The sequence below is a fragment of the Mauremys reevesii genome, linkage group 5, assembly GCF_016161935.1.
Source record: "Mauremys reevesii isolate NIE-2019 linkage group 5, ASM1616193v1, whole genome shotgun sequence".
Taxonomy (NCBI): Eukaryota; Metazoa; Chordata; order Testudines; family Geoemydidae; genus Mauremys; species Mauremys reevesii.
The window spans coordinates 91,579,905-91,604,831 of record NC_052627.1 but is presented as its reverse complement, the minus strand read 5'-3'; the positions used below and the strand labels follow the sequence as shown (position 1 = coordinate 91,604,831).

Here is a 24,927-nt window from a genome sequence, read left to right as displayed (position 1 = left end):
AATGTGTCCACGTTATAAGCCAGTGGTTGGCAACCTCTGCCACATGGCTCGCCAGGGTAAGCACCCTGGCGGGCTGGGCCAGTTTGTTTACCTGCCACATCGGTGAGTTCGGCCGACCGCAGCTCCCACTGGCCGCGGTTTGCCGTCCCAGGCCAACGGGGGCGGTGGGAAGCGGCATGGCCAAGGGATGTGCTGGCTGCGGCTTCCTGCCTCCCCCATTGGCCTGGGATGGCGAACCGCAGCCAGTGGGAGCCGCGATCAGCCGAACCTGCCGACGCAGCAGATAAACTGGCCCGGCCCGCCAGGGTGCTTACCCTAGCGAGCCGTGTGCCAGAGGTTGCCGACCCCTGTTATAAGCCTTTGAAAAATCTCAATTTGTACCAGCTCAAGGGAGACTTCTTAGATTTTAGCAGCTAGATTCCCCAAAGACACTGTCCACTGGGCTGCTGCAAGCTGTGCCAGGTCCATGTTAGGATACCAGAACTGAGAGCAGGGAGCCTCTCTCTCCAACGTGTGCAATGACACTCCACCACCACCATCTTGCAGGCCCAGGCAGCATGAAGGAGGAAGTTGCCTGATTCAAATGCAGGGGGATTAGAGTGGTACAAGGGAGCCTCAGAATAGAGGCTGGGGTGGGGGAGGGAGGAGAGGAAAACTGGGAACAGAGTTGGGGTGAGGGGAGAGCCTGGGACTGGCTAGGCAAAGAACATGGAATTAAAAAGCAGTGGAGGGGGATGGAAGAAGTTGAGGAGAGAGGGGGAGACAGCTCTGATAAATAGCTGAGGTGCAAAGGGAGAATTAAGACTGAGACAAGGAGTCAGGTGGCAGAGGTTGGGGTTGAGGAGCCAGTAGGGATGCAGAATGGGAGGTTAACCAGAGACCAGGATGATGAGAGAAGTAAATTGGAAGAAAAGCCAGGAGGAAGGAACTGGGATTGGCCACGGGCAAGGAGAACGACACTGGTATTGGAACAATGAGACCAGAGAATTGAGACTGGTGCTTTCTGGACACACAGATGGGGGCCAGAATGAGAAGCCTGAGGAGTGGAGACTGATTGGCAGGATGAGGAAAATGAAACTGGGATGAGGAGCTAGGGTTGGGGAAGAGCGAGAATTGGGACAAGAGGTCACATAGGGGGCAAAAGAATGTGACCACTAGAGCACATTCCCCTCCAGAGCCTGCAATGAAACCCAGGATTCCCAAATCTCACTGTCTCTCCACTATCAAGTACCTGTGAAATCTGCTGGCAAAATTTGTGTTTATCATTTTTTAATGCTGGTCCACATAGAGGTAGACAACTTATTATTGCCATCAGTTACTCCAGCAGCTCAATTGGCAGAGATCACCAGACTATTAGCTCTCACTAGAGATGTGAAATACCTAGGTTCATATCCCTGCTCCAAGCAAAAAAGGTTTTGGCCCAAAAAATTGCCCTGGCTCTAGCAATTATATATATATATATATATCAATCACAAAAAAGTGCTATTGGTCATGTTTCTTCCGCATTGTTCAGTGTGTAGCCTTAGGCCTTATTTGCCTGCACACTATTCAAACCCTGCTCTGAAGACAGAGCTTTTCATTTCCTCCTAGGCTTTTCTATTGCACTCATCACTGTAGTATTTGAGTGCTTCACAAACAATTAATTTTCATGACTCCCCATAAGGTGGAGGGTATCATCTCCATTTTACAGATAAGGAACTGAGGCACAGAGATTAAAGTTAGAAAGGTGTCCACTAATCGTGAGATCCTAATTTAAGACACCTACAGCTTGTTTTTTCAGAGTACTTAGCTTATACAGCACTTTGTGTGTTCCAAGTACAGCTCCCATTCATGTCAGCTGTACATGTGAGAGCTCAGCACTTCCACAGATCAGACAAGATGTTTCAAGTTGAGCACTCAAAAAAATAAGGACACAGTTAGTGGTCACCTGTAAAAGGTTTGCTTTAAGGGACTTGACTGGCATCACACAAAACCCCTGTGCCAGAGGCAGGGATTCTCCCACATTCCCCTGCCTTAACCATGAGGCTGCCTTTTCTTGCCTCCTGTAATACCCAGCCTCATTCACCACACACCTTCCAACCTCCGCAACAAAGGCAGGTGTCCTACAGACAGCCTCCTTCACTGCACAACCCTGATTCATTCCCAGAGCAGGTTCATCAAGTGCCTTAAATGAGGCAAGGGTCCTATGTTAAATATAGTATGTGATCATGTAAAGACTACATTATAATGCACAAGGGGACTAAACTATTTCCCAAACTATTCTCAGAAGTGGCTACACCATTTTTGATGAAGCTCTCCAAAAAAATTTTGCCTGAGGCAAACACCCAGCATACACAATGTTAACCTGAACAATTAAAGTTTGGCAAAATTGTAAGTACTGAAAACAGGGTCTAGTGGGAAGTGTTGGGCAACCTTAATTACAAGCAATACTATCAGCTTCTCCTATAATTTTTCATCTTATTTCTGTATTTTTATTTATAATCTTCTGCATATCCATTCTCTTAGATATTGCCTCTTACTAAAAAGAAAACAACGACTTGTGTGTAACTTGGAATTCATGTAATAGCACATTGAACTCATGATTCAAGTAGCTACATTTTTAAAAACAAGCACTTCAAACCGAGAATAAATAGATGATGGCTCCTTCCTCATTAAAAAGTGTGGCTTGGAAAATCAACTGACCAAAAACCACCCAAACCAACAATAGTCAAATTGTGTTTCTTTGTTTTAGATGGATACACCACTGATGATATTGAGTTTTACTGGAATGGAGGGGAATCTGCAGTAACAGGAGTTAATAATATTGAGCTCCCACAGTTCTCAATTGTTGATTACAAGATGGTATCAAAAAAAGTGGAATTTACAACAGGTAAGCACTGACTAGCTCAAAAAGTGCACCTGACACAGAAGTATCAATGGCTGAAGTTTTCATAACGTCACTTTCATCCTTCTTTCAGGGGCATATCCTCGATTATCACTTAGTTTTCGGCTTAAAAGAAATATTGGTTACTTCATTTTGCAAACCTACATGCCTTCCACGTTGATCACAATTCTATCGTGGGTATCTTTTTGGATCAACTATGATGCCTCTGCTGCAAGAGTTGCCCTAGGTAATTTATTTTCAAAGCTATTAAAGTGGCTTGAGTACTGAGTTGTGTAACTCATCATGGCCCCACAGTCAATGGGACTATGTTGATTTACAGTAACTGAAAATTTGACCTGATGCCAGTTCATATTGTGATACCATGCTACATGCTACAATTTTACCTGAGCAATCTGAAAGGAGGGCCTCAGCCTGTTAGCATAGTTTATAAGGACTGTCTGTGGTTTAAGCCTATAATCTTTTCAAAGGCTAACTGCAGTAAATCATGTTGTCCCCAGTCTCATTTAATTGGAGCTCCTTATGACTGAATGAGTCTAAAGCTATTCATTAGATATATTAATGGCCTGTGATTATAACAGAATAGAAAATTGTTTCATTCTCATAGACCAACATCAAAAATTAATCACATTGTGGTTAATAGATTACAAAGCCATGAGCTGGAAAAGTTTCACCTCATAGAATGAAGTAATCCCTTTGAAAAATAGTGAAGAGGCCTATTATGATGGCACCACCAACTTCCCTACACCAATGCCCATGATTCTGTTCTGGAGCCTCCATTTATCCCCTCAACTCTCTTATCCTCAGTCAATATTAGTCCTAATACCTTTCCTCTGGCTAGGATACTTACTCTGACTCCAAGAACACTGGTAAATTTAATTCCACTATAGGGATCAGGCAGAATGGCTACTTTAAGAATCAAGTTAGCAGTGTTCCCTCACCTGACAAGAGGAAGTGTCTTCTCCATAACATCCCTGTTCTGTAGTGACTACATCAGTCAGCACTGGAATGTGCCTTTGTAAACCACATATTCTTTGGAAAGGGTCTTAAGTGTATTTAAAAAAAAATAAGCAGGGTAGGCTACTAATGAGACAGGCAACTGGAGAAGAATAGAGTGTTCAGGTAACTGATTGTCCCTCCTGCTATGGAAAAGGCCAGGGGGTTGGCCCCAAATGCCTGCAGAGCTTGCAATTTAATATGTCACTTAAGGCACCTGCTGTTTCAAATTTCCCACTTTCCACCTCACTGGCTCCCTTCACTACCAGTTTATGTACATAAACCTAGCATGTTACATAGAACATACTGTCTTGATTCCTGGTAATATTTTTTTTGCTAGATGACAAATGCATTCCCTTAATGGTTAGGAATCTCTCATTAAATAATTAAGCCAACTATGTCATAAACTCAATGGCAATGTGTTTGAGCAATGATGCAGCTTTTATGCCTTCAAAGTGACGAACAACGTGTCAGAGTTGCCTTATCAACATTTTTTTTTTAACTTCACAGGAATCACAACTGTGTTGACCATGACCACAATCAGCACTCATCTCAGGGAGACACTGCCAAAGATTCCCTATGTAAAGGCAATAGATATTTACCTAATGGGATGCTTTGTGTTTGTATTTCTGGCCTTGCTGGAATATGCCTTTGTAAACTACATATTCTTTGGGAAAGGCCCTCACCGTCAAAAAAAGGCAGCTGAGAAGGCTACTGATGAGAAGGGCAAACCAGAGATGAATAAAGTCCAGGTAATTGATTCAAGCTAATATTTCATATATTTTTATTTCTAATAGGGCAAGGCACCCATAAATGAAAGCATTAACAATTTTTTTCCAAAGAACTTAATATATAATAAGGGAATTACTGCAACTAAACTATAGTGCCTGTCTTCAACTAAAATATGGTGCCACATTGCTCTCAGTGCCAATGAACTCATCATCCTCATTGTACTACATGGCCAGATAAAAATACTTACCTACATTTATCTGTTGTCCAAAATCATACAGAGTGACCTATTATGCTACAGGGAAATACAGTTCAAGACCCTGACACCCTACAGGTACTCCACAAAGTGTTACCCCTACACTGTTAAGGGCATAAGCCACCCCTTTATGGATTGTTCGCTGGAGATGCTGTCCATACCTATGCTGCTTTCAGATGAGATGAGGGGGAAAACAAGTTAATAGAGGCCAGTTTCAAATACTCACACCTCTGCTCAAACACCCCAAAGCTATTCTGATCCAGGTGGAAGGTGGATAGTAAGGATCCATGAAGAAAATAGAGAAGCACCTCTTCTCCAGCATCAGCCTTGGCTGTGTGGACCCTGGTACATGAGCAGATGACTCTGTAGGTGGTCCATGGAATGGAGGTAAGTTACATTTTTTCCTACAGATTTGGGGAGACAGGTTACATCTTGCTGAGGTTCACCAAAGTCAGTTTAAAACTTTCACTTTGATTGTAACTTGCAGAAATATTACAGAAATTAAGAACATCTGTATCAGACAATTGCTTAATTGAATTGCCTTTTGCACATACTCAACATATGCCTGTGACACATAAACATTTAAATTAATTGTTAAGGAGTTCTGTCAATTAATGATTTTGTTGTTGCATTGGTGATTGTAGACATACTGCATGCATGATCCTCATAAGTATCCTTTTGGCTTGCAGTATGGAAAATATTGTTGTTCTAAGGTGGGCTTTATCTTTCAGTTTTACATAGGAAGAATACATGATCAGAGCTGCAGGTTGGAAGCTAATGGGACTGGTGGAGCTGGAGTACCTCATCTGATCTCTAATCTACAGAATTTCCTCGTATCTTTCATATTTCAGTGGTGCCCTAATGGTCAGTACCAAAATACAGGAAGTGCTTTCGGAGGGTGAGAGAAGAGCAGCAGTAAGTATGTAAAAATCACAAGGTGTGGCTTCCTCTACCATATTGACCCATGTCATCTATCCATATACGTTACCACTGTAAACAACTGTGATGTACACGTAACAGTAGTTCTTCTCCTTTTCTCCAGGTTAATAGTGCTACTTATTTCTACCTGAGATGTGCCCTGGGTAAGGAGGATGAGTTTCTTCCTTCAGTAGATACTATGCTATTAGATATGCTGACAGACATGCAATGAACTGATTATGAAATTGAACCAGCACCTGGAAGACAAACTGGATGCAGATAATGACCATGTAATGTTCCACACATGATGTTTTTGCTTCCACAACCTGACAGAGGAGGACTCCAGGACCACCAGAGTCCTACATCAATGTGCCATTTTTATTTTTTTATTTTAACGTTTTTATACATGAAGGACATTTTTTTTATTCATTACAGATAAGCTCTCATGTTCTTGGTTCTATTTTTGATGATAAAATATTTTTAAAATCCTTATATCTCCCTGTCCTCTTATTGTCTTTTCATGGAGAGCTAGTTATAACAGCCAAAGGTGTAACACACTTGTAGGGTCCCCATACACAAAAGTGTATGTTTCTATTTGCAGATGAATAACTTAAAAAAAAACTTCAAAAGGATGTCTCCCTTTGAAGCTCAGTTCATATTCTCATCACCATTCTCTGTCTACACTGCAACAGAAGACCCATGGCTGGCCTGGATCAGCTGACTTGGGCTGCAGGTCTATAAAATTGCTCTGTAGACCTCTGGGCTTGGACTGGAGCCTGGGCTCTGATATCCCCATGCGGGGGGAGGGTCCCAGAGCCCAAATGTCTACACAGCAATATTATAGCCCCATAGCCCAAACGCTGCAAGCCTGAGTCAGCTGACCCAGGCCAGCTGTGGCCATGCCACGGGTCTTTTATCACAGTGTAGGGGCAGATTGCAACACCTTTACACACTGACTATAATGTGAACTATTTTTGTGCCTAACTGCATATTATGGTCCTAAACTTTTGTCTCAGAACTCAAAGAAAAATGTATTACGTCCTTCAATCATTTATATGAAATGAAGTTTCTGAAGCTAGTCCTCTGACAATAAATTGCAATGAGAGAACCATATTGGGTTGTTCCTATAGATGTCCGGGTACCCTTTACAAGCCATCAGCAATATATTTTGCATATGTGTATTACTTGCAGCCAAAACTATTTTGCATTGTCTTTCAGTGTTGCTTAAAAGTCACGAAGCATGATACAGCATTCGTAATCCTCTAGATAAATGTACTAGCTTGAGTTTCTTTAATCTTTACTGAGCAGTCACCCCCAAGGGATTACTAATGAAGATTCATGCATACACGGTCTATCGTGATTTAGGTCTCAAGCAGCTTCACTGAAGCTTTCTTAAAGTGAAAAACAGAGCAGACTAAAGAAATTGTAAATTCAGCCAAGACAAAAAGCAATGTTTTCACTATATAAGGAAATGTTCATGGTACATCCTGCATATCCATTCAGGAGAGTAAGGGGGTGGGATGTACTCACTCTCTCTTACAGGTGGGTGAAAGAGTGGGCAGGTAGAAACGTGGAGTGGACAGAGTTTTGGTTGCATCCCCACAACCTCTAGTATTCTGGCCAGCACAAATGTGCCTGTGCACCAGAGGATGTAGTCTGCACTAGGTATAGGGCTGGGATGTGTTCTCCAAAACTGAAAGGCAGATTGTGACCAAGTCAGAATCTGCTTCCTAGGCTGCTCTTGGGACCACACATTACCCCAGGCACAACCAAGCGTTGTCCGGTGTTAGGTCTTGGTGGTGGTAAGATTTTTTTATTTTTTTAATGAAACACTACATCTACATAGTTTTAATTTGAAATTTATAACAAATATTTCCATCTAAAATTAATGTAGTCAGGGATTATCTGCAGTGTCGTCGTAGCCATGTTAGTCCCAGGATATGTGAGACAAGTTGGCTGAGTTAATATCTTTTATTGGACCAACTTCTGTTGGTGAAAGGTACAAGCTTTTGAGCTACACAGAACTCTTCTTCAGGTCTGGGGATGGAAGCAGAGTGTCTGAGTTAAGATACTTTTAAGTAAAAGATTGCCTCACCTACCTACCTTGTCTCTCTGTAGTCAGGGGTGACAGTTCTGCAAACAAGCCTTTTTTGGAGGAGATTTCTTTTGGCGGTTGCCTATTTTTTCAAGATTCTTGTTATACCTCAGGAATTAAACGTCTGCTATACTTTTGGTTTTTTTTTTAAAACGGTATTTTGATCTGAAGTTTAGTACACCCTGAAATGACTATTAAAGACACAGGGGTCAAATCCTCTGATGACCTAGTTCCATATCATTCAATCAAAGATATATATATATATAATCTTTCATTGAATGATATGATATATAAACTTATTTGCTTCTCTTTTGGATATTTTTCTTAGAAATCATCATAAACATTTTGCTATGAATTGTAAACCTATAATTCTAAAATGGTGAATTGTTTTGCTGATTTATTCAAATCAGCAAGCTTAAAATGATTTAAAAACTCATTTAAAAATGTAACAAGATCATAACACTTAAATTAAAGCACCAATTCATATGGCACTTGGCTTGCAAATATACTGTGAGCGTATATTAGTTTACAAGGAAGCACCCATATGAATCAATTTAAATTGTAAGCACTCACGAGTTATTTGTCTTTATAAGGAGAAGCTATAATAGCGTAACTTAATGATGCTTACACTACTGTTGCAACTGATTCTATATTACACAACTCAGAAACCCTTAATTTACATATAGGATTATACAGTAACAAACAGCCATGAGATACATGCCCTGTGAGGCTTTATTTCCCGGTTTAATATACATTCATATTTTTCCTCCCTCCAAAAGGTTTTCTTGTGTTTAGTTCTCAGTCAGACTATTAGCTCCTTGGGACAGGGGCTTTATCTTCCTTTTTGACTGAAAGTACCTTGCATAGGTTTTAGTGTCATCAGTTTGCAGATGACATTCAGCTGTATCTTCTCATTCAAATGATGCAGATCGCTTTCCTCAGTGTCTGGTTGAGACTGGGACATGGATGACAAACAGCTAGATGATGCTCAATCCAGATTAAACAGAAGTGACAGAGGGCTAGTGGAAGGAAGTGGAAGATATGGTAAAGGTTGTACCGTCCCCTTTTATTGAGGGTGGTTATCCACTACTTATCATTGTCTTCACAACTTGGGATTCTGATTAGATTTCCACTTATGGTTGGATGATCAGCAATTAAGACAGACTTTCATCATTCGCCTCTGACCAGGAAGTTACAACTTATGATATTTCAAACAGACCTTGCTACTGTGTCACGCGAGGACTAGATTTCTGCAATGGGCTCAACTAGGGCCTATTTCTGAAACCCACTCAGAAGCAGAAGTTGGAGTAGGATGAGACAGCCTGATTGTTAAGCAGGTGATATACCTGCAGCCAGATACCACTCCTGCTTTATGATCTGGACTAGCTTTTTGTGGATTTCTGGGTGGAGTTTAAGTGTTGGTTTTGCCTTACAGGAATTAAGCCCTACATGTCCTAGAAACTGTCTGAGAGACTGCTTCACTCTCCATGTCATACTACTGCAGTTAGTGGTGACTCTGAAGCAGAAGGCTCCTCTAGTAAAAACAGAGGGAGCTAGTGGCAGATCATTCTCTATGTAACTGTGTCCTGAACTTGCAGTTCACTCCTTAACTTGGTCTGATACAGCCAGAACATGTTGCCCTTCGGGGAAAAGCCCATCATTTTTATGGAGGGGAGGAAATGGCATTTTTCTCACCATTTCTTCTTTAAAGAATATCATGGAGATTGCTGCTGGGTTTCATCTTTATTTATGTTGATAAATAACTGTTAATGGCAACTAGAGCCTCTTATTGGTTTTTGAAGAACAGGCAAAAATATAACTTCTCAGTTGGAAAAAAATTATACAAAGAAAATTAGATACCTCCTTTGAAAAGACGTTTAAAATAATTGAGGCAAACTAACAGCATTGTGGACTAGTAGAATGTTATCACCCTTTCCCTCCTCTTCCCTCTCCCCCAGATCATATGGTCTCTCTTCACAGCTCCAAAATTGGCTCCTAATTGTAATAGTTTAAAAATCACTTCTTTTTTAAACTACTAAATGCATAGAATGCCTGCCTGAGCCATCCATACCCTAATTTTTCATTCTTATATTTATAATGGATTTCTTGAAATAAGTAAAAGCAACAAAGAATCCTGTGGCACCTTATAGACTAACAGACGTTTTGCAGCATGAGCTTTTGTGGGTGAATACCCACTTCTTCGGATGCAAGAAGTGGGTATTCACCCACGAAAGCTCATGCTGCAAAACGTCTGTTAGTCTATAAGGTGCCACAGGATTCTTTGTTGCTTTTACAGATCCAGACTAACACGGCTACCCCTCTGATACTTGAAATAAGTAATTTCTGGATGACATTTCCTTAAGTCCAGACATAACCATTTTTCACTTTTGGTGGATTCTTCCTTCTCTGATATTTGCATCTCTTTCCTCCTTCAAGAAATTCCATGATGAAAAACAGAATCCAAAACTTCCAATTCTTTATGGCAACTTTATGGCTTAAAGTTGGGTAGGACAAGTAGTAATGGGCTTAATCTGCAACAAGGGAGATTTAGGTTAGATATCTATGGTCTAACTATACTGGGTACTTAAATACCAGAATAGGCTACCAGGGAAGGTTGTGGACTCCTCCCACTGGAGGTGTTTAAGAATGTGTTGAAAAAACACCTGTCAGGGATGGTCTTGGTTTACTTGGTCCTGTCTCAGTACAAGGAGCTCTCAAGGTCCCTAAACTTCTATTATATGAGTATCTCGAGTCCTTGAGTCTTTTAAAAGTCAAGTATTTTAAGATGACTATGAAACATGATGGGAAGTCAATGCAGAAGAAGAGGATGGATGGGGATGATGTGCCTTAATAATTTAAAGCTAGAAAGTAGTCATTCAGCCATAATTGCACTCCTGTGGATTTATCAAATACTGCACTCCAGCTAGGGAAAAGTCTTGCCTTGAGGTGATTACAGCATGAACAAATAACTTAGCATGACACTGGGAAAGAGTTTCACTTTGGAAATATTCTTCAAATAGTGATAAAATCATAATCTATAGCTACATGCAACAGGATCAGCTATTGAATGTAAACTTTAAAATTATATTTTAACATGTTAGAAAAGTCTAGGACGAGGATCCAAAAGAAAAACTGTGAGAACAGCATCCATTATTTAGAAACAATGCAAGAACTGATTGATAGCCTCTTTGTGCAACTGGTATTTCATAAGAGGTGTTTGAAGTTCCTAATAGAGGTTCACTGACCTTTCTATTGTGAGGCCCACACCTTAAAAAAAAAAAAAAAAGATTTTCTTGGGGATACCTTTCCTTGACTTTAACTACTCCACAGACTGTGCACTGATTCACAACTACATGATACTTCTGCAGCAACTACAGCAATTGCTATCATGGAAAAATAATATTAAGGATATATTTAATGTATTTTGTTATCTTTTAATGACTGGAAATAAGCAAACCCAACACTGTGGACCGTTACCTACTGGCATCAATTATAAGACTCCCACTGAAGGCCAGGCCCTAAGTGACAGCCAGTTCTCTGCAGACCACCAGATGTTGCGCCACAGATCACCAGTAGTCCACTGACCAATTTGGGAGCCTCTGCCCTAATCTTTAGGAATATTGGAGTGACCTGTAGGAATTGAAGAAATGTGTTTCTGAGTGTTCCAAGGAAACAATGTAGGTTGGGTCCCTGGTCAATCAGTGGGAAGAGAATAGCTTTGATACTCAAAGCTGAAAGAAGAGATTTCAAAAATCGTATGTCTGATGTCTATTTCCTGAATGAATTAGGGTGGCCAGGTGTTTGTTTTTTAACTGAAAAGTCCGGTTGAAAAGGGGACCTGCTGGTGTCCAGTCAGATCTACTGACTGGACACCCAAAGTCTGGCTACTGCAGGCAGGAGAAGCAGGGAGGGGCTGAGTCATCACCCTTGCCAACCCCTACTCAGCCAAGGCCGCCTCCTACCTGCACTGAGCAGCTGCAGCTCCCAGCCCCAGCTCTGCAGGCAAGTCCCTCCCGACCCACAGAGGGAGTGGGGAGAGGGGAAAGGCAGTAAGCAATGGAAGGAGCGGGAAAGAGGAGCAAACAGGGGGCAGGACCTTGGGGGGAAGGGGTGGGGCAGGAGTGGAGTCTTGTCCTCAGGGAGAAGGTGCGGGTCATGGGAGGTTCTGGCACTCCTGTTGGAGTGTCTGGTTTTTAAATATTACAAAGTTGGCAATCCTAGAATGAATCCTTGTCTAATATGAACTATTATAGGAGATTTCTCAGATATTTATATTCCTGAGACTTTCCAAAATTAGGACATTATCCTGGAGAGGCCAAAAGCATTTCTACACCAACAGAAGTTTTACCACCCAGGAGTACATGCAAACTTGAGAGGGGGTGAAGAGTGCGGGAGGGTGTCATTTGTGACTATTTTAGTGAGTATAAAAAATCAACTATTCAATTTGGCCCAGCTGCACTCCATTTTGTTTGCTTTTCATTCACAACCAGGTTGGAAGGTGGCTTGCAAAGGACTATGTTACCAACATGAACAAGGGTTCTGAGGTGCATATACACCTGTAATATTTGTTATTTGTTCCAGAAGTTCTCACTCTGTTTGTAAATTTCTGGTCACCTAATCTGGGAGCAGCAACAATGCTATGTACTGTAGGTGACCAATCATAACAGCATAAATAATGAATATCAAATAAGTGAAAATACAGTTGAAACAACTAATTCAGCAACAGGTTGAAATGCATCCACATTAAACATCCATTGAACATTTTAGTACATTTGTAAAACAAAACTGAAGTTTGTTCACGCTAATTCACACAGACAGCTCACCTGACCCATACATTGGCAGCCTATGTATTTTAATACCCAGACTTTAAATCTATGCAGGACAATATAAATTAATACTTATTTCTATCACTACAAAAGATGATTAATATGCATTCTGCTGGGGCTGGTTGATGAGATGCATCCATAGCCTGGGACATTTTTCCTGGGAGGGAAGCCCACTATCATGAACCATAGCAACAGTAAGTTTTAGAAATGAGCACACAGCCCTGAAACTGTAAAGCAAACAAAGAGACAGAAAAATTGTATTTTCAGCATAAATACATGACAATGCCAGGGTAACCTGACACCCTATGTTAAGTGGATGTCACATTTTTATAACAAAGATTGAGCCTTAAAGGTAAAACTAGCAGAATTTTAGTAAGGGGAGCAACTGTGCCCTATAATTGAATGAAGCAATCCCCAAAGCAAGATACTGTCTCATGATAAAATTTATTTAACCACTGAACAAGTCATTTCATCTTTAGCATCAGGCAGATGGGGAACAGTAGCAATATCTTCAGGTAATACTTATTCTCTTTAATTGTATTGATGTTCTACCCTTTCTGATATTGTCGCTGCTCCTAAAGCAGCTTCCTCATTTGTAAAATCAAGTGAGATTTGCAAATTTGCAAGAGGAAAAAAATATGCTGATGCAATGATAACTAATTAGATAAATTATCTAAACTATATTCCTTTCTTGCCACAGGTTGATGCCCATGGAAACATTCTTCTTACGACTCTGGAATTAAGAAATGAGATCAGCGGCTCAGAAGTGTTCACAGGTATCAGTGACCCAAGAGCCACCATGTATTCATATGACAGTGCCAGCATCCAGTATAGAAGACCCATCTCAAGCAGAGAACTCTACAGCAGAAGCACTTTGGACAGGCATATGGTTCATAAAAAGGGGAACTTACGGAGAAGGGCATCACAGCTCAGAGTCAAAATCCCAGATCTGACAGATGTTAATTCTATAGACAAATGGTCAAGGATGGTCTTTCCTATCACATTCATTATTTTCAATGTAGTTTATTGGCTTTACTATATCCACTAATGTATGCACTGATCATCTCATCCCTAGATTTATTTTCTTCCCTTCATTTTGTTAACTCTCCAGGACTGCAGTAGCCATAATGCTACATTTCCAAGGTAAGATACTCAGCCATTGAACAGTTCTTGTTTAAAAAAAAAACAAAAAAACAATTTAACCATGTTCACTTCAGAAAACTACAGTGTCTACTCCAGCATATTATTATTTGAGATCTGTTCTCAAAGAGCAACTTCAACAAGGAAATAAGTGATATTCCTTTACTTATCCAAAAAAATTGTGCATCTTCCATGATCTTTTCCTACTTTTTTTTAATCTGGATTTTTTTAAGTTAAATAAAAGATTGTCTTATTTTCCACCACATTCTGGTAGAACGCCACTTGTCAAACAAGGCTGTATAGTGTCTCAAATCAGGCACTTGACAAGTTACAGCTTTCCAGCATAAACAGGACTCAAAGACACGTGGAAAAATACCTGTTGTAAAGACTGTATCTACTTTACATAAAGTACATAAGAACATAAGAAAGGCCGTACCGGGTCAGACCAAAGGTCCATCTAGCCCAGTATCTGTCTACCGACAGTGGCCAATGCCAGGTGCCCCTGAGGGAGTGAACCTAACAGGCAATGATCAAATGATCTCTCTCCTGCCATCCATCTCCATCCTCTGACGAACAGAGGCTAGGGACACCATTCTTACCCATCCTGGCTAATATCCATTTATGGACTTAGCCACCATGAATTTATCCAGTCCCCTTTTAAACATTGTTATAGTCCTAGCCTTCACAACCTCCTCAGGTAAGGAGTTCCACAAGTTGACTGTGCGCTGCGTGAAGAAGAACTTCCTTTTATTTGTTTTAAACCTGCTGCCTATTAATTTCATTTGGTGACCCCTAGTTCTTGTATTATGTGAATAAGTAAATAACTTTTCCTTATCCACTTTCTCAACATCACTCATGATTTTATATACCTCTATCATGTCCCCCCTTAGTCTTCTCTTTTCCAAACTGAAGAGTCCTAGCCTCTTTAATCTTTCCTCATATGGGACCTTCTCTAAACCCCTAATCATTTTAGTTGCTCTTTTCTGAACCTTTTCTAGTGCTAGAATATCTTTTTTGAGGTGAGGAGACCACATCTGTACACAGTATTCGAGATGTGGGCGTACCATGGATTTATATAAGGGCAATAATATATTCTCAGTCTTATTCTCTATCCCCTTTTTAATGATTCCTAACATCCTGTTTGCTTTTTTGACCTTCTATTCAAAAATGAGTAGTTATGCTAGCGCTGGCCTTTGACAATGTTTGCAGGAAGTACCAGTCAAGGGTACATAAGTCCCAACTATTATTTTCCATAAAGCTAGAATTTTCAAAGGAGCATAAGGGAGCTAGGTGCCCAAATTAGGGTCGCTGGAACTGGAGGCCAGAGGGCCCTTGTTCCATCACTTTTAAAAGCTATGCACTCCCCCTTACAGCCAGTAAAAAGTGGGAGTGACAGAGGGAGGAGTTTCAGGGGGAAGAGGCGGTGTGGGGGCAGGGCCATGGTTCAGGCACCAGTGGCTTCCCACTTCTAGGGAGCTTCCACCGCTCCTGGCCAAAATCCCATTGAAATTCTATCAGGCAAATGGCTGATCTGGTCTGACCTGGAACTCTGTTATTTCCATGAAGGAGTGAAGTAGAGAATCGAAAACAACGTTTTGTAATTTGGAATTTTGTAGTAAAAAAATATTAAATGGATTAATTCTAGGTAGCTACTAACCATTCTACTAAAGGAACAGTCTAAACTGAGGGTGATTTTGCCTCATCTCTCCCTTTATTTAGGGATTGCTTCATATTTCCCCCCTTGTTTTACTTGGCTGCTTAGTACAACAGCTCTACTTCAGGAAGACAATGTATGTTAATCTTCCTTTTGTGATGGAAAAATTTCATTGTGTTTTTAGGAAAGCAAGATGCACAGGCTGAGCAATGCTGCATAACTATGAAGATTACGTCACCTGCCATTCATACTAATCAAAACAAATATTGAGATAAATACCACAGGTAGTTAAAAAGTGGGTGGCTAACAAAGATGACCCTTAACAGGAGCCAGCTAAAAGCTGATCTCCACTGAACTGGAATGGATTCGTATTCTCAATCTGGCGGCTTTACCACCAGTTGACATTATGTCATTTAGTATGGTTGTCGTTTTTTAGATTGCCTTGTCATTATTATTTTTTGACGTTCATCTTAAGGATCGACCCTTCTTCCAGTCCAGAGAACAGGCTCCTGTCCTGTGGCCCTCTGAGGAATTCCCCAGCTGCAGGAGAGGTATGGGTTATACACAGCCATAGATTACCAGGCAGAGAAGGGCCACGTCAGAGGCAGAAGTGTCTGTAGCCTGCTATGCTAGAGCAATTCTGGACTGTGGAGGCAGCACTAAGTTAAAGTCGCCCTTGAGGCTACTGCAACCCCAGAGCATCCAAAATTCCAAGCAGAGAGGCGGCCTAAAATCACCTTTGCAATCAGTCCTCCTGGACTGCATCTTCTTTGTTGTGACTTCTGAGAGGTGCAGCACAATATCAGGCCCCAAACCTACATCTTACCCATCAACCACAAAAAAGCAGAACATGTAATTAGGGTTGCCAGGTGTCCAGTTTTCAAATGGAACGCCCGGTCAAAAAGGGACCGTGGCGGCGCCGGTCAGCACCACCAACCAGGCTGTTAAAAGTCTGGTCAGCAGTGCTGTGGGTCTAAGGCAGGCTAGTCCCTACCTGCTCTGACACCGCACTGCGCCCCGGAAACAGCCAGCAGGTCTGGCTCCTAGGTAGGGGGGCCATGGGCCTCCACACGCTGTCTCCACCGATCGCACCAGCTCTGCACTCCCATTGACCGGGAACCACAGCCAATGGGAGCTGGGGGGCGGTGCCTGTGGGCAAGAGCAGCACACAGAGCCTCCTGTCCCGTTCCCTCCCCCGTGTAGGAGCCTGACCTGCTGGCCATTTCTGGGGCGCAGCACGGTGCCAGGATAGGTAGGGAGCCTGCCTTAGCCTCACCGTGCTGCAGATCAGGAGCCACTCAAGGTAAGCCCATGCCCCAACCTCAAGCCCCAGCTCCGAGCCCCCCCAAACCCAGAGCTCCCTCCCACACCCCAAACCACTTAGCCCCGGCCCCACCCCAGAGCCCACACCCCCAGCCCCGTCTCAACCCTGAGCCCCTGCCTGCACCCCCAACCGCTGCCCCAGCCCAGTGAAAGTGAGTGAGGATGGGGGAGAGCGAGCCACCGAGGGAGGGTGAATGTAGTGAGCAGGGCACAGGGCCTCGGGGAAGGGGTGGAGCTAGGGTGTTTGGTTTGTGCAGTTAGAAAGTTGGCAACCCGACATGTAATGGAGTCTCTGAAAGTAAAAATCCTAACTGTGGATGGCCTGGACTAGTTACTATTGCAACAGAAGAGCTTTGCTGAGTTTATTGTAGTTTTTACAGCAAAACACACACAAGACTAAAAAAAAGGATGCAATCCAGTAAAACCTGACATTTTGTGCAAATTGATATCGATAAATACAGCCCAAATCAAAATATCACTTCTGATCATAAATATGAACTCTGTAGCCAGCCCCCCAGCCTAAAATAACTCCAGATGATTTTTTTAAACAGTGAAAGCTTGCATTGCCTTAGCAATCAGAAATGAAAATCAATATATAGTGCTTCTTTTCACCCAAAATTACAGACTTTAGCTGTGACAAGGTTGGGACTCACTATCACAGCGCCTCCCGCTAGTTGCTCCAGGAATTAGCTCAGTCCAGTGGAGCGCCCTCTCCTGGTGGTGTCCCGCCCATTGTCTCACCCTTGCTTGGCGCCTGAGCCCGTGTCACTCTTCAGCTTGTGGCATCCTCTTCTGGACTACTGCCCTCTGGCAGTGCCCCTTAGTCCATCCACACCCCCTTCCGGGGGGGGGCGGTTCAGCAGTCTCTCTACACCCCAGCCACCATGTCCAACCACACACCCCAAAGTCTAATCCCTCCAGTCAGGGATCTAGCATAGTCTGTGGTGGCTGCTCCCCGCGGCCGATGGCAGGGTGTACTGCAAGGAGGGAAGGGTGGGAGACACAGGCCCACCCAATACTCTGGGTCCCAACCCAGGGACCCTCTAGTGGCAGCCATCCTGCCCTCCTTCTCTCCCTCCATCTGTCCACATCCCTGGGCCGATTCCCCTTCGGCCCCTCGCACCGGCTAGGTCCTTCCCCTCAGGGCCTGCAGCCTGGCAGACACCAGGCTGCGGGCCTGCCCAGCACTGCACTGTCCCTGGTGCTAGTCTCCCCACTCTGGAGACAGACCTTCCCCTCTCAAAGGCCTGGGATAGACTGCCTGCTGCTGTTCTGGGCAGCCTTTATATATGGCTGAGCCTGGCCCTGATTGGCTGTCTCCAATCTGGGCCCCAATTGGCTCCCAAGCCTTTTTCTTATTGGTTGTTTATCTGCGCAGGCCCACTGGCCTGCTGCAGCCTAAATTCTCAGAGAGTGGGGCAGCCGCCCCACTACAAGCCAATACAGGGTTTTCAGGCTGTTTTGCTAAAGACTATTTTCATAGTAAGTATCAAGACTGCTTTGGGATGTGATAACATTCCATCAGTAAGGCATACAAAACACAGAAAAATTACGTGCTATCAGTGACATGTCTCAAAAATGTTTGAGTTAAGCTGAGGTACAGAGTGATAAAACATGGCTTTTCTTGTAAATCCAAAATGCACAAAACACAGGTACCACTGAATAATGCATGGTGTTCAAATCAGACAAACATGTACTGAACCTAGTACAAGTACAACAGCAACTGCTACTTGCCATTTCCAAACCCCTCAGACTTCATTCTCTACTTTCTATAGACTTCATTTCTTTTGAATACAACACTATGTTTTGTAACATCCTGGCACACACAACATTAGAAATGTAGGGCTGGAAGGGACCTTGATTGCTCATCATGTCCAGCACCCTGCCCTGAGGCAGGACCAAGTATTCCTAGACAATCCCGGTCAAACCTCTTCCTAAAAACCTCCAGTGATGGGGATTCCACAACCTCCCTTGGAAACCTATTCCAGTGCTTAACTACCCTTATAGTTAGCAAGGTTTTCCTAATATCTAACCTAAAATCTCCCTTGCTACAGATTAAGCCCGTTATTTCTTATCCTACCTTCTGTGAACCTGGAGAACAATTAATCATCATCCTTCTTTAAAATTGCCCTTAATGTACTTGAAGATTTATCAGGTCCCCCCTCAATCTTCTTTCCTCAAGATTAAACATGCTGGGTTTTTTAACCTTTCCTCATAAGTCAGGTTTTCCAAACATTTTATCGTTTTTGAAATTGGGTCGATTTTATAAACATCAATCTTTAGAAAGCAATTTTTTACAGTCGATCATGTATGTCCCCACTAAGCGCAGTAGGTTGGTGGAATGCATCCTCAATACTGTGACTAGCATCGACTCACAGAGTGGTGCACTGTGGGTAGCTATCCCACAGTGCCCACTGGAATTCTGGGTTAAGCTCCCAATACCTGATGGGGCAAAAACATTGTCGTGGGTGATTTTGGGTACATGTCATCAGTCTCCCCATCCTCCCTCCCTCCCTGAAAGCAACAGCAAACAATCGTTCCGTGCCTTTTTTCCTGGGTTACCCATGCAGACGCCATAGCACAGCAGGCATGGAGCCCACTCAGCTCACCACTGCTGTTGTGAGCATTGTAAACACCTCGCGCATTATCCTGCAGTATGTGCAGAACCTGGCTAGGAGACGCCAGAACGAGGATGATTGCGAGGAGGACATGGACACAGACATTCCTGAAAGCATGGGATGTGGCAATTCGGACATCATGGCAGCAGTGGGGCAGGTTGATACAGTGGCACGCCGATTCTGGGCCCGGCAAACAAGCACAGACTGGTGGGACCGCATAATGTTGCGGATACAGGATGATTCCCAGTGGCCGCAAAACTTTCGCATGCATAAGGCCACTTTCATGGAACTGTGTGAGTTGCTTTCCCCCACCATGAAGCACAGGAATACCAAAATGAGACCTGCCCTGACAGTTGAGAAGCGAGTGGCGATAGCCCTGTGGAAGCTTGCATCACCTGAGTGCTACCGGTCAGTCGGGAATCAATTCAAAGTGGGCAAATCTACCGTGGGACTGCTGTGATCCAAGTAGCCAAGGCAATCAGTAACCTTCTGCTAGCAAGGGTAGTGATTCTGGGAAATGTGCAGGTCATAGTGGATGGCTTTGCTGCAATGGAGTTCCCTAACTGTGGTGGGGCGATAGACGGAACACATATCCCTATCTTGGCACCGGACCACCTTGCCAATCAGTACTTAAACCACAAGGGGTACTTCTCAATGGTGCTGCAAACACTGGTAGATCACAAGGGACGTTTCACCGACATCAATGTGGGATGGCAGGGAAAGGTGCATGACACTCACATCTTTAGGAACTCCAGGCTATTCAAACATCTGCAAAAAGGGACTTACTTCCCAGACCAGAAAATTAATGCTAGGGATGTTGAAATGCCAATAGTTATCCTTGGGGACCCAGCCTACCCCTTGCTCCCATGGCTCATGAAGCCATACACAGACAGCCTGGAAAGTAGTAAGAAGCAGTTCAACTATAGGCTGAGCAAGTGCAGAATGGTGGTAGAATGTGCCTTTGGATGTTTAAAAGCTCTCTGGCGCTGTTTGCTGACTAGGTTAGACCTCAGCGCAACCAATATTCCCATTGATATTGCTGCTTGCTGTGTTCTCCATAATATCTGTGAGAGTAAGGGGGAGACGTTTATGGCGGGGTGGGAGGTTGAGGCAAATCGCCTGGCAGCCAATTTTGAACAGTCAGACACCGGGACCATTAGAAGATACATCTAGGTGCACTGTGCATCAGAGAGGCTTTGAAAACCAGTTTCATGACTGGCCAGGCTACGGTGTGACAGTTTCTCCTTGATGCTAAACCGTCCCCTTTGAGGAATTTACTTCCCTGTAAGCCAATCCCCCTCCCCCTTCGACCACAGCTGGCAAAGGAAATAAAGTCCCTATTGTTTTGAATCCATGCATTCTTTATTTATTAAAAAAAAGCGAGATCACTGACAAGGTAGCCTGGGTGGGGTGGGGGAGGAGGGAAGGACAAGGCCACATTGCTTATTATAACCACACTACAAATCAAAACTGTTTGAATGACAGCCTTCTGTTGCCTGGGCCATCCTCTCGAGTGGAGTGGCTGGCTGCCTGGAGCCTCCCCCGCCACGTTCTTGGGCATCTGGGTGAGGAGGATATGGAACTTGGGGAGGAGGGCAGGCGGTTATACAATGGATGCAGCAGCGGTCTGTGCTCTTGTTGCCTTTCCTGCAGCTCCATCAGATGCCTGATCATGCCCGTTTGCTCTCAAAATTAGCCTCAGCATCTCCTCCTGTTTTTTCTGATCATGCTCACTGAATGCTTTCCTGGCCTCTGCCACCAAATGCCTACATGCATTCAGCTGTGCCCTATCAGCGCCCTATCAGACTGCATGAGTTCAGAAAACATGTCATCGCGAGAGAATATTTTTCACCTCCTAAACTTTGATAACCTCAGGAGGGAGATGATACAGGGAGCATAGAAACATTTGCACCTGCAGGGGGGATAAAAAGGCTCAGGGAGGGCGGGGGCTTCGGGTGGCGCGGCGCTCGGGGGGGGGGAGTGAGGGCTTCGGGCAGCGCGGCGCTCGGGGGAGGCGGGGGCTTCGGGCAGCGCGGCGCTCTTTTTTTTTCCTTGGGGCAGCAAAAAAGTTAGAGCCTGCCCTGACTGCATGGTCACCTGTGCTACTGAGCTTGCCACTCTGACCAAACAGGAAATGAAATTCAAAATTTCACAGGGATTTTCCTGTGTACCTGGCTAGTGGATCAGAGTTGAAAGTGCTGTCTGGAGTGGTCAGATTGGAGCACTCTGGGATAGCTCCCGGAGTCCAATACCATAGAATTGCACAACGCTGTGTCTGCACTAGCCCAAGTTTGACCCAAGAAGGTCGATTTTAGCACTGCCCCCCTCGCCGGGGAGTAGTACAGCAGTCAATTTTAAGAGCCCTTTAGGTCGACGGAAAGGGGTTGGCTGTGTAGCCACATTACTTATAAAATTGACCTAACACAGCTAAATTCGACCTAACCTTGTAGTGTAGACCAGGGCTAATTGTAGTACTTTGCCCTTCTCTAATTAATTTCATCTCGATTTCAGACCAATACTCCCATTTCTAAAGGTCAATTTGAATTCTAACCCTGTCTTCCAAAGTGCTAGCAACCCCTGCCAGCCTGGTGTCATCTGCAAATTTTATAAGCATACTATCCATTCCATTATCCAAGTCATTAATGAAAATATTAACTACTACGAGACTCAGGACAGACCCCTGTGGGACTCTGATAAATACATGCCCCAGTCTGACAGTGAACCATTGAACACTATTCTTTGAGTATGATCTTTCAGCCAGTTATGCACTCACCTAATAGTAATTTCATCTGGACCACATTTCCCTAGTTTATGAGGTTGTCATGTGGGACTAAGACATACAAGCTCCCCTCCTATCCACTAGGCCAATATCCCTGCCAAAGAAGTAACTAAGATGGCAAACTCCACCCTTCCCCAGGATAATTTGGGGAGATTTCTCTGAGAGTAACTTCAGAGTCCTCCTCCCCACCAGCACCCCCTAACGCAGGGAAGCATTCATGCTGTTTGTTGTTAACAAATATTTAATCAGAATTTATGCAGATTTTTGCTCCCATGAACCAGTCATTTACATCTCATTTTTGCCATGGAAAGTAGCATTTTGCCATATTAAAGTTCCTCAACATGTTCAAGCTAAGCAAAGCTGGGTACATGGTTTTAAAAAGGCAAGAATCTCTATTAATAAACAGAATTGCCCAATCAGTCTGTAGTCTCCTGTTTTAAAATATATATTTTAAAGTTCAACATAAAATAGAGCTGTCCTATGCAGCTGTAAGCTGGGTAACAGGTGCCTGCTTGTGTCTGATCCTCTGTGTGTGGGCAAGGAAGCAGGCACACACAAGAGGCCTATCCACCCCTCTTTACACACCCTCAGGGATGGCATAGTCACAGTCTTTGCATTCCATAAAGTACAGCTGTGTGAAGCTAGTTCCCATAGCCATTCATCACAATGACAGGCCTCATATTGCTAGGCACAAGGGGGAGCACATCTTGGGCCTTGTAACAAGGTGGCTCAGTGACTGCACTCCTCCCGGGACAATTACACCTCCATGCCAGGACTCAGGTGCAGCTGTGTCTGTGAAACACAATCAAGGCCTGGTTCTATGTGCTAGTCACCCTCTTGTATCATCATACATTGCAAGGGATGTAAATATTACAGAATGTGTCCCAATACATGTTAAACAAAGAAGACATTCCATAATACATGTGAAATACGTACCATCAAAAAGTACAAAACAGAATTTTCACTGTTGATAACGTACCCAGCACGATCTCCAGCTGCATGTACAAAATAACTATAAATTCACATACATTGATTCATCAACTGCGAATCAATTAACACATCAACACAAAAAATTAGACTCCAACACCAATCCACCCTTCAAAAGGCCTGAGTTAGGCCTTACAACATGCGCTGAAAGTCATTTTTCAGATCTTTCAAACCAAGAAGAGAAAATGAATTCCAATGGAGAGCTCATCGCTGAGGACACCCTGTCTCCAGCCTCAAAGACAATCAAATCTAGGCACTATCAGATCAGGTGACCCAGCTAATATGAAGGGCCAAGCCTGGGGCATGAGGAGAGCATGAAGAGAAAGGAAGTTTGCAAGATACACAGGACTCAAACCATAAATCTAACTCAACACCTTAAGTTGCACCTGGAAATAAATGGGAAGAAGACAATGCATTCTGTGGCACTCAGGGGTAAGGTGCTCCATACACAAAACATTTAAAGTGACCAAGCAGCCAGAATACACACTAACTGAAGTTTCCCAGTGGTCTTCAAGGACAGGCCCAGGTCGACCACATTCCAAAATTCCCATCTAAAGTTGATAACGTAATTACTACAGCCAGTGGTGAGCTGGAGCAGGTTCCCACCGGTTCCCAAGAACTGGTTGCTAAAATTAGACCTCCGTGGAGAACCAGTTGTTAAAGGGCCAGGAGGTGGGCAAAGAACTCCAGTCCGTGGGCCGGACCATCCTGTTGCTCCCAGGATTCCCAGCTGGGGAGGCTGAGGCTCCCCGGGTCCCTCCCCCGCTTCCCCCCAGCTGCAGCGTGGCCAGCCGCTGGCACCAGCTGGGCAGCTCAGCTGAGCTCGGGAGTCGTCCTGCTGCCACTTTTTGAGTTGTCCGGCAAGGTGGGTGGGGGGCTGCTGCAAGCTCCAGGGCTGGCCAGAGGAGAGGGGAGGGGGCAAGTGGGGCAACTGGCCCAGGCCCTGCAGGGGACCCCAGCCCCACGAGGATGTCTCCTCCGGGCTCTCTCCCGCTTCCCCCACCCAGCAGAGCCGCAGCATGGCCAGCAGCTGGGCAGCTCAGCTGAGGTCTGGGCTGCCGGCAAGGTAAGGGGGCGGGGGACTGCGAGCTCCGGGGCTGCAGCGGGGGGCAAGTGGGGCAATTTGCCCCGGGCCCCCGGCCCTACAAGGATGTCTCTCCCAGCCCTTTCCCCTTCCCTGCTCCCCCCCCCCCACAGAGCTGCAGCATGGCCAGCAGCTGGGCAGCTCAGCTGAGCTCGAGTTGTCCTGCTGCTTTGAGCTGCCGGCAAGGTAAGGGGGGCGGGGGGCTGCGAGCTCCAGGGCCGCGGTGGTGGGGGGAGCAAATGGGGCAATTTGCCCCAGGCAGGGCCGGCTCCAGAGTCCAGCGGGGCAAGCACCCGCCTGGGGCGGCCCTTTCCCGGGGCGGGCGGCAGGCTGGGCTGGTGGACCTGCCGCAGTCATGCCTGCGGGAGGTCCACCGGAGCCCCGGGAGCAGCGGACCTCCCGCGGGCATGACTGCAGAGGGGACGCTCGGCCGGAGGCTCCAGTGGACCTCCCGCAGGCATGACTGCGGACGGTTCGCTGGTCCTGAGGCTCGGCTGGACCTCCCGCAGGCATGCCTGCGGCAGCTCAACCAGAGCTGCCGGACCAGCGAACCACCCGCAGCTGCGGGAGGTCCAGCCGAGCCGCGCGACCAGCGAACCCTCCGCAGTCATGCCCTCAGGAGGTCCGCTGCTCCCGCGGCT

The 24,927-nt window shown here is 44.6% G+C and overlaps 1 protein-coding gene and 1 long non-coding RNA gene across 5 annotated transcripts in view; one reads left to right on the top strand and one right to left on the bottom strand.

Moving 5' to 3' along the window:
- Positions 1-13,749, top strand: part of GABRB1 (gamma-aminobutyric acid type A receptor subunit beta1) — a 228,705-nt gene extending 214,956 nt beyond the window's left edge. The window contains exons 6-11 of one of the 4 annotated variants that reach the window (XM_039539160.1): positions 2,732-2,869; positions 2,958-3,110; positions 4,388-4,623; positions 6,411-6,413; positions 6,885-6,938; positions 13,402-13,749. In XM_039539160.1, coding sequence (XP_039395094.1) covers positions 2,732-2,869; positions 2,958-3,110; positions 4,388-4,623; positions 6,411-6,413; positions 6,885-6,938; positions 13,402-13,749 — 932 coding nt within the window. Of the gene's footprint in view, positions 1-2,731; positions 2,870-2,957; positions 3,111-4,387; positions 4,630-6,410; positions 6,414-6,884; positions 6,939-12,595; positions 12,602-13,401 lie in introns of all 4 variants that reach the window. The other 3 variants (XM_039539163.1, XM_039539162.1, XM_039539161.1) reach the window with 3 other exon arrangements.
- LOC120405525 overlaps positions 1-24,927 on the bottom strand; it is a 192,962-nt gene that overhangs the window by 166,721 nt on the left and 1,314 nt on the right. The window lies entirely within an intron of this gene.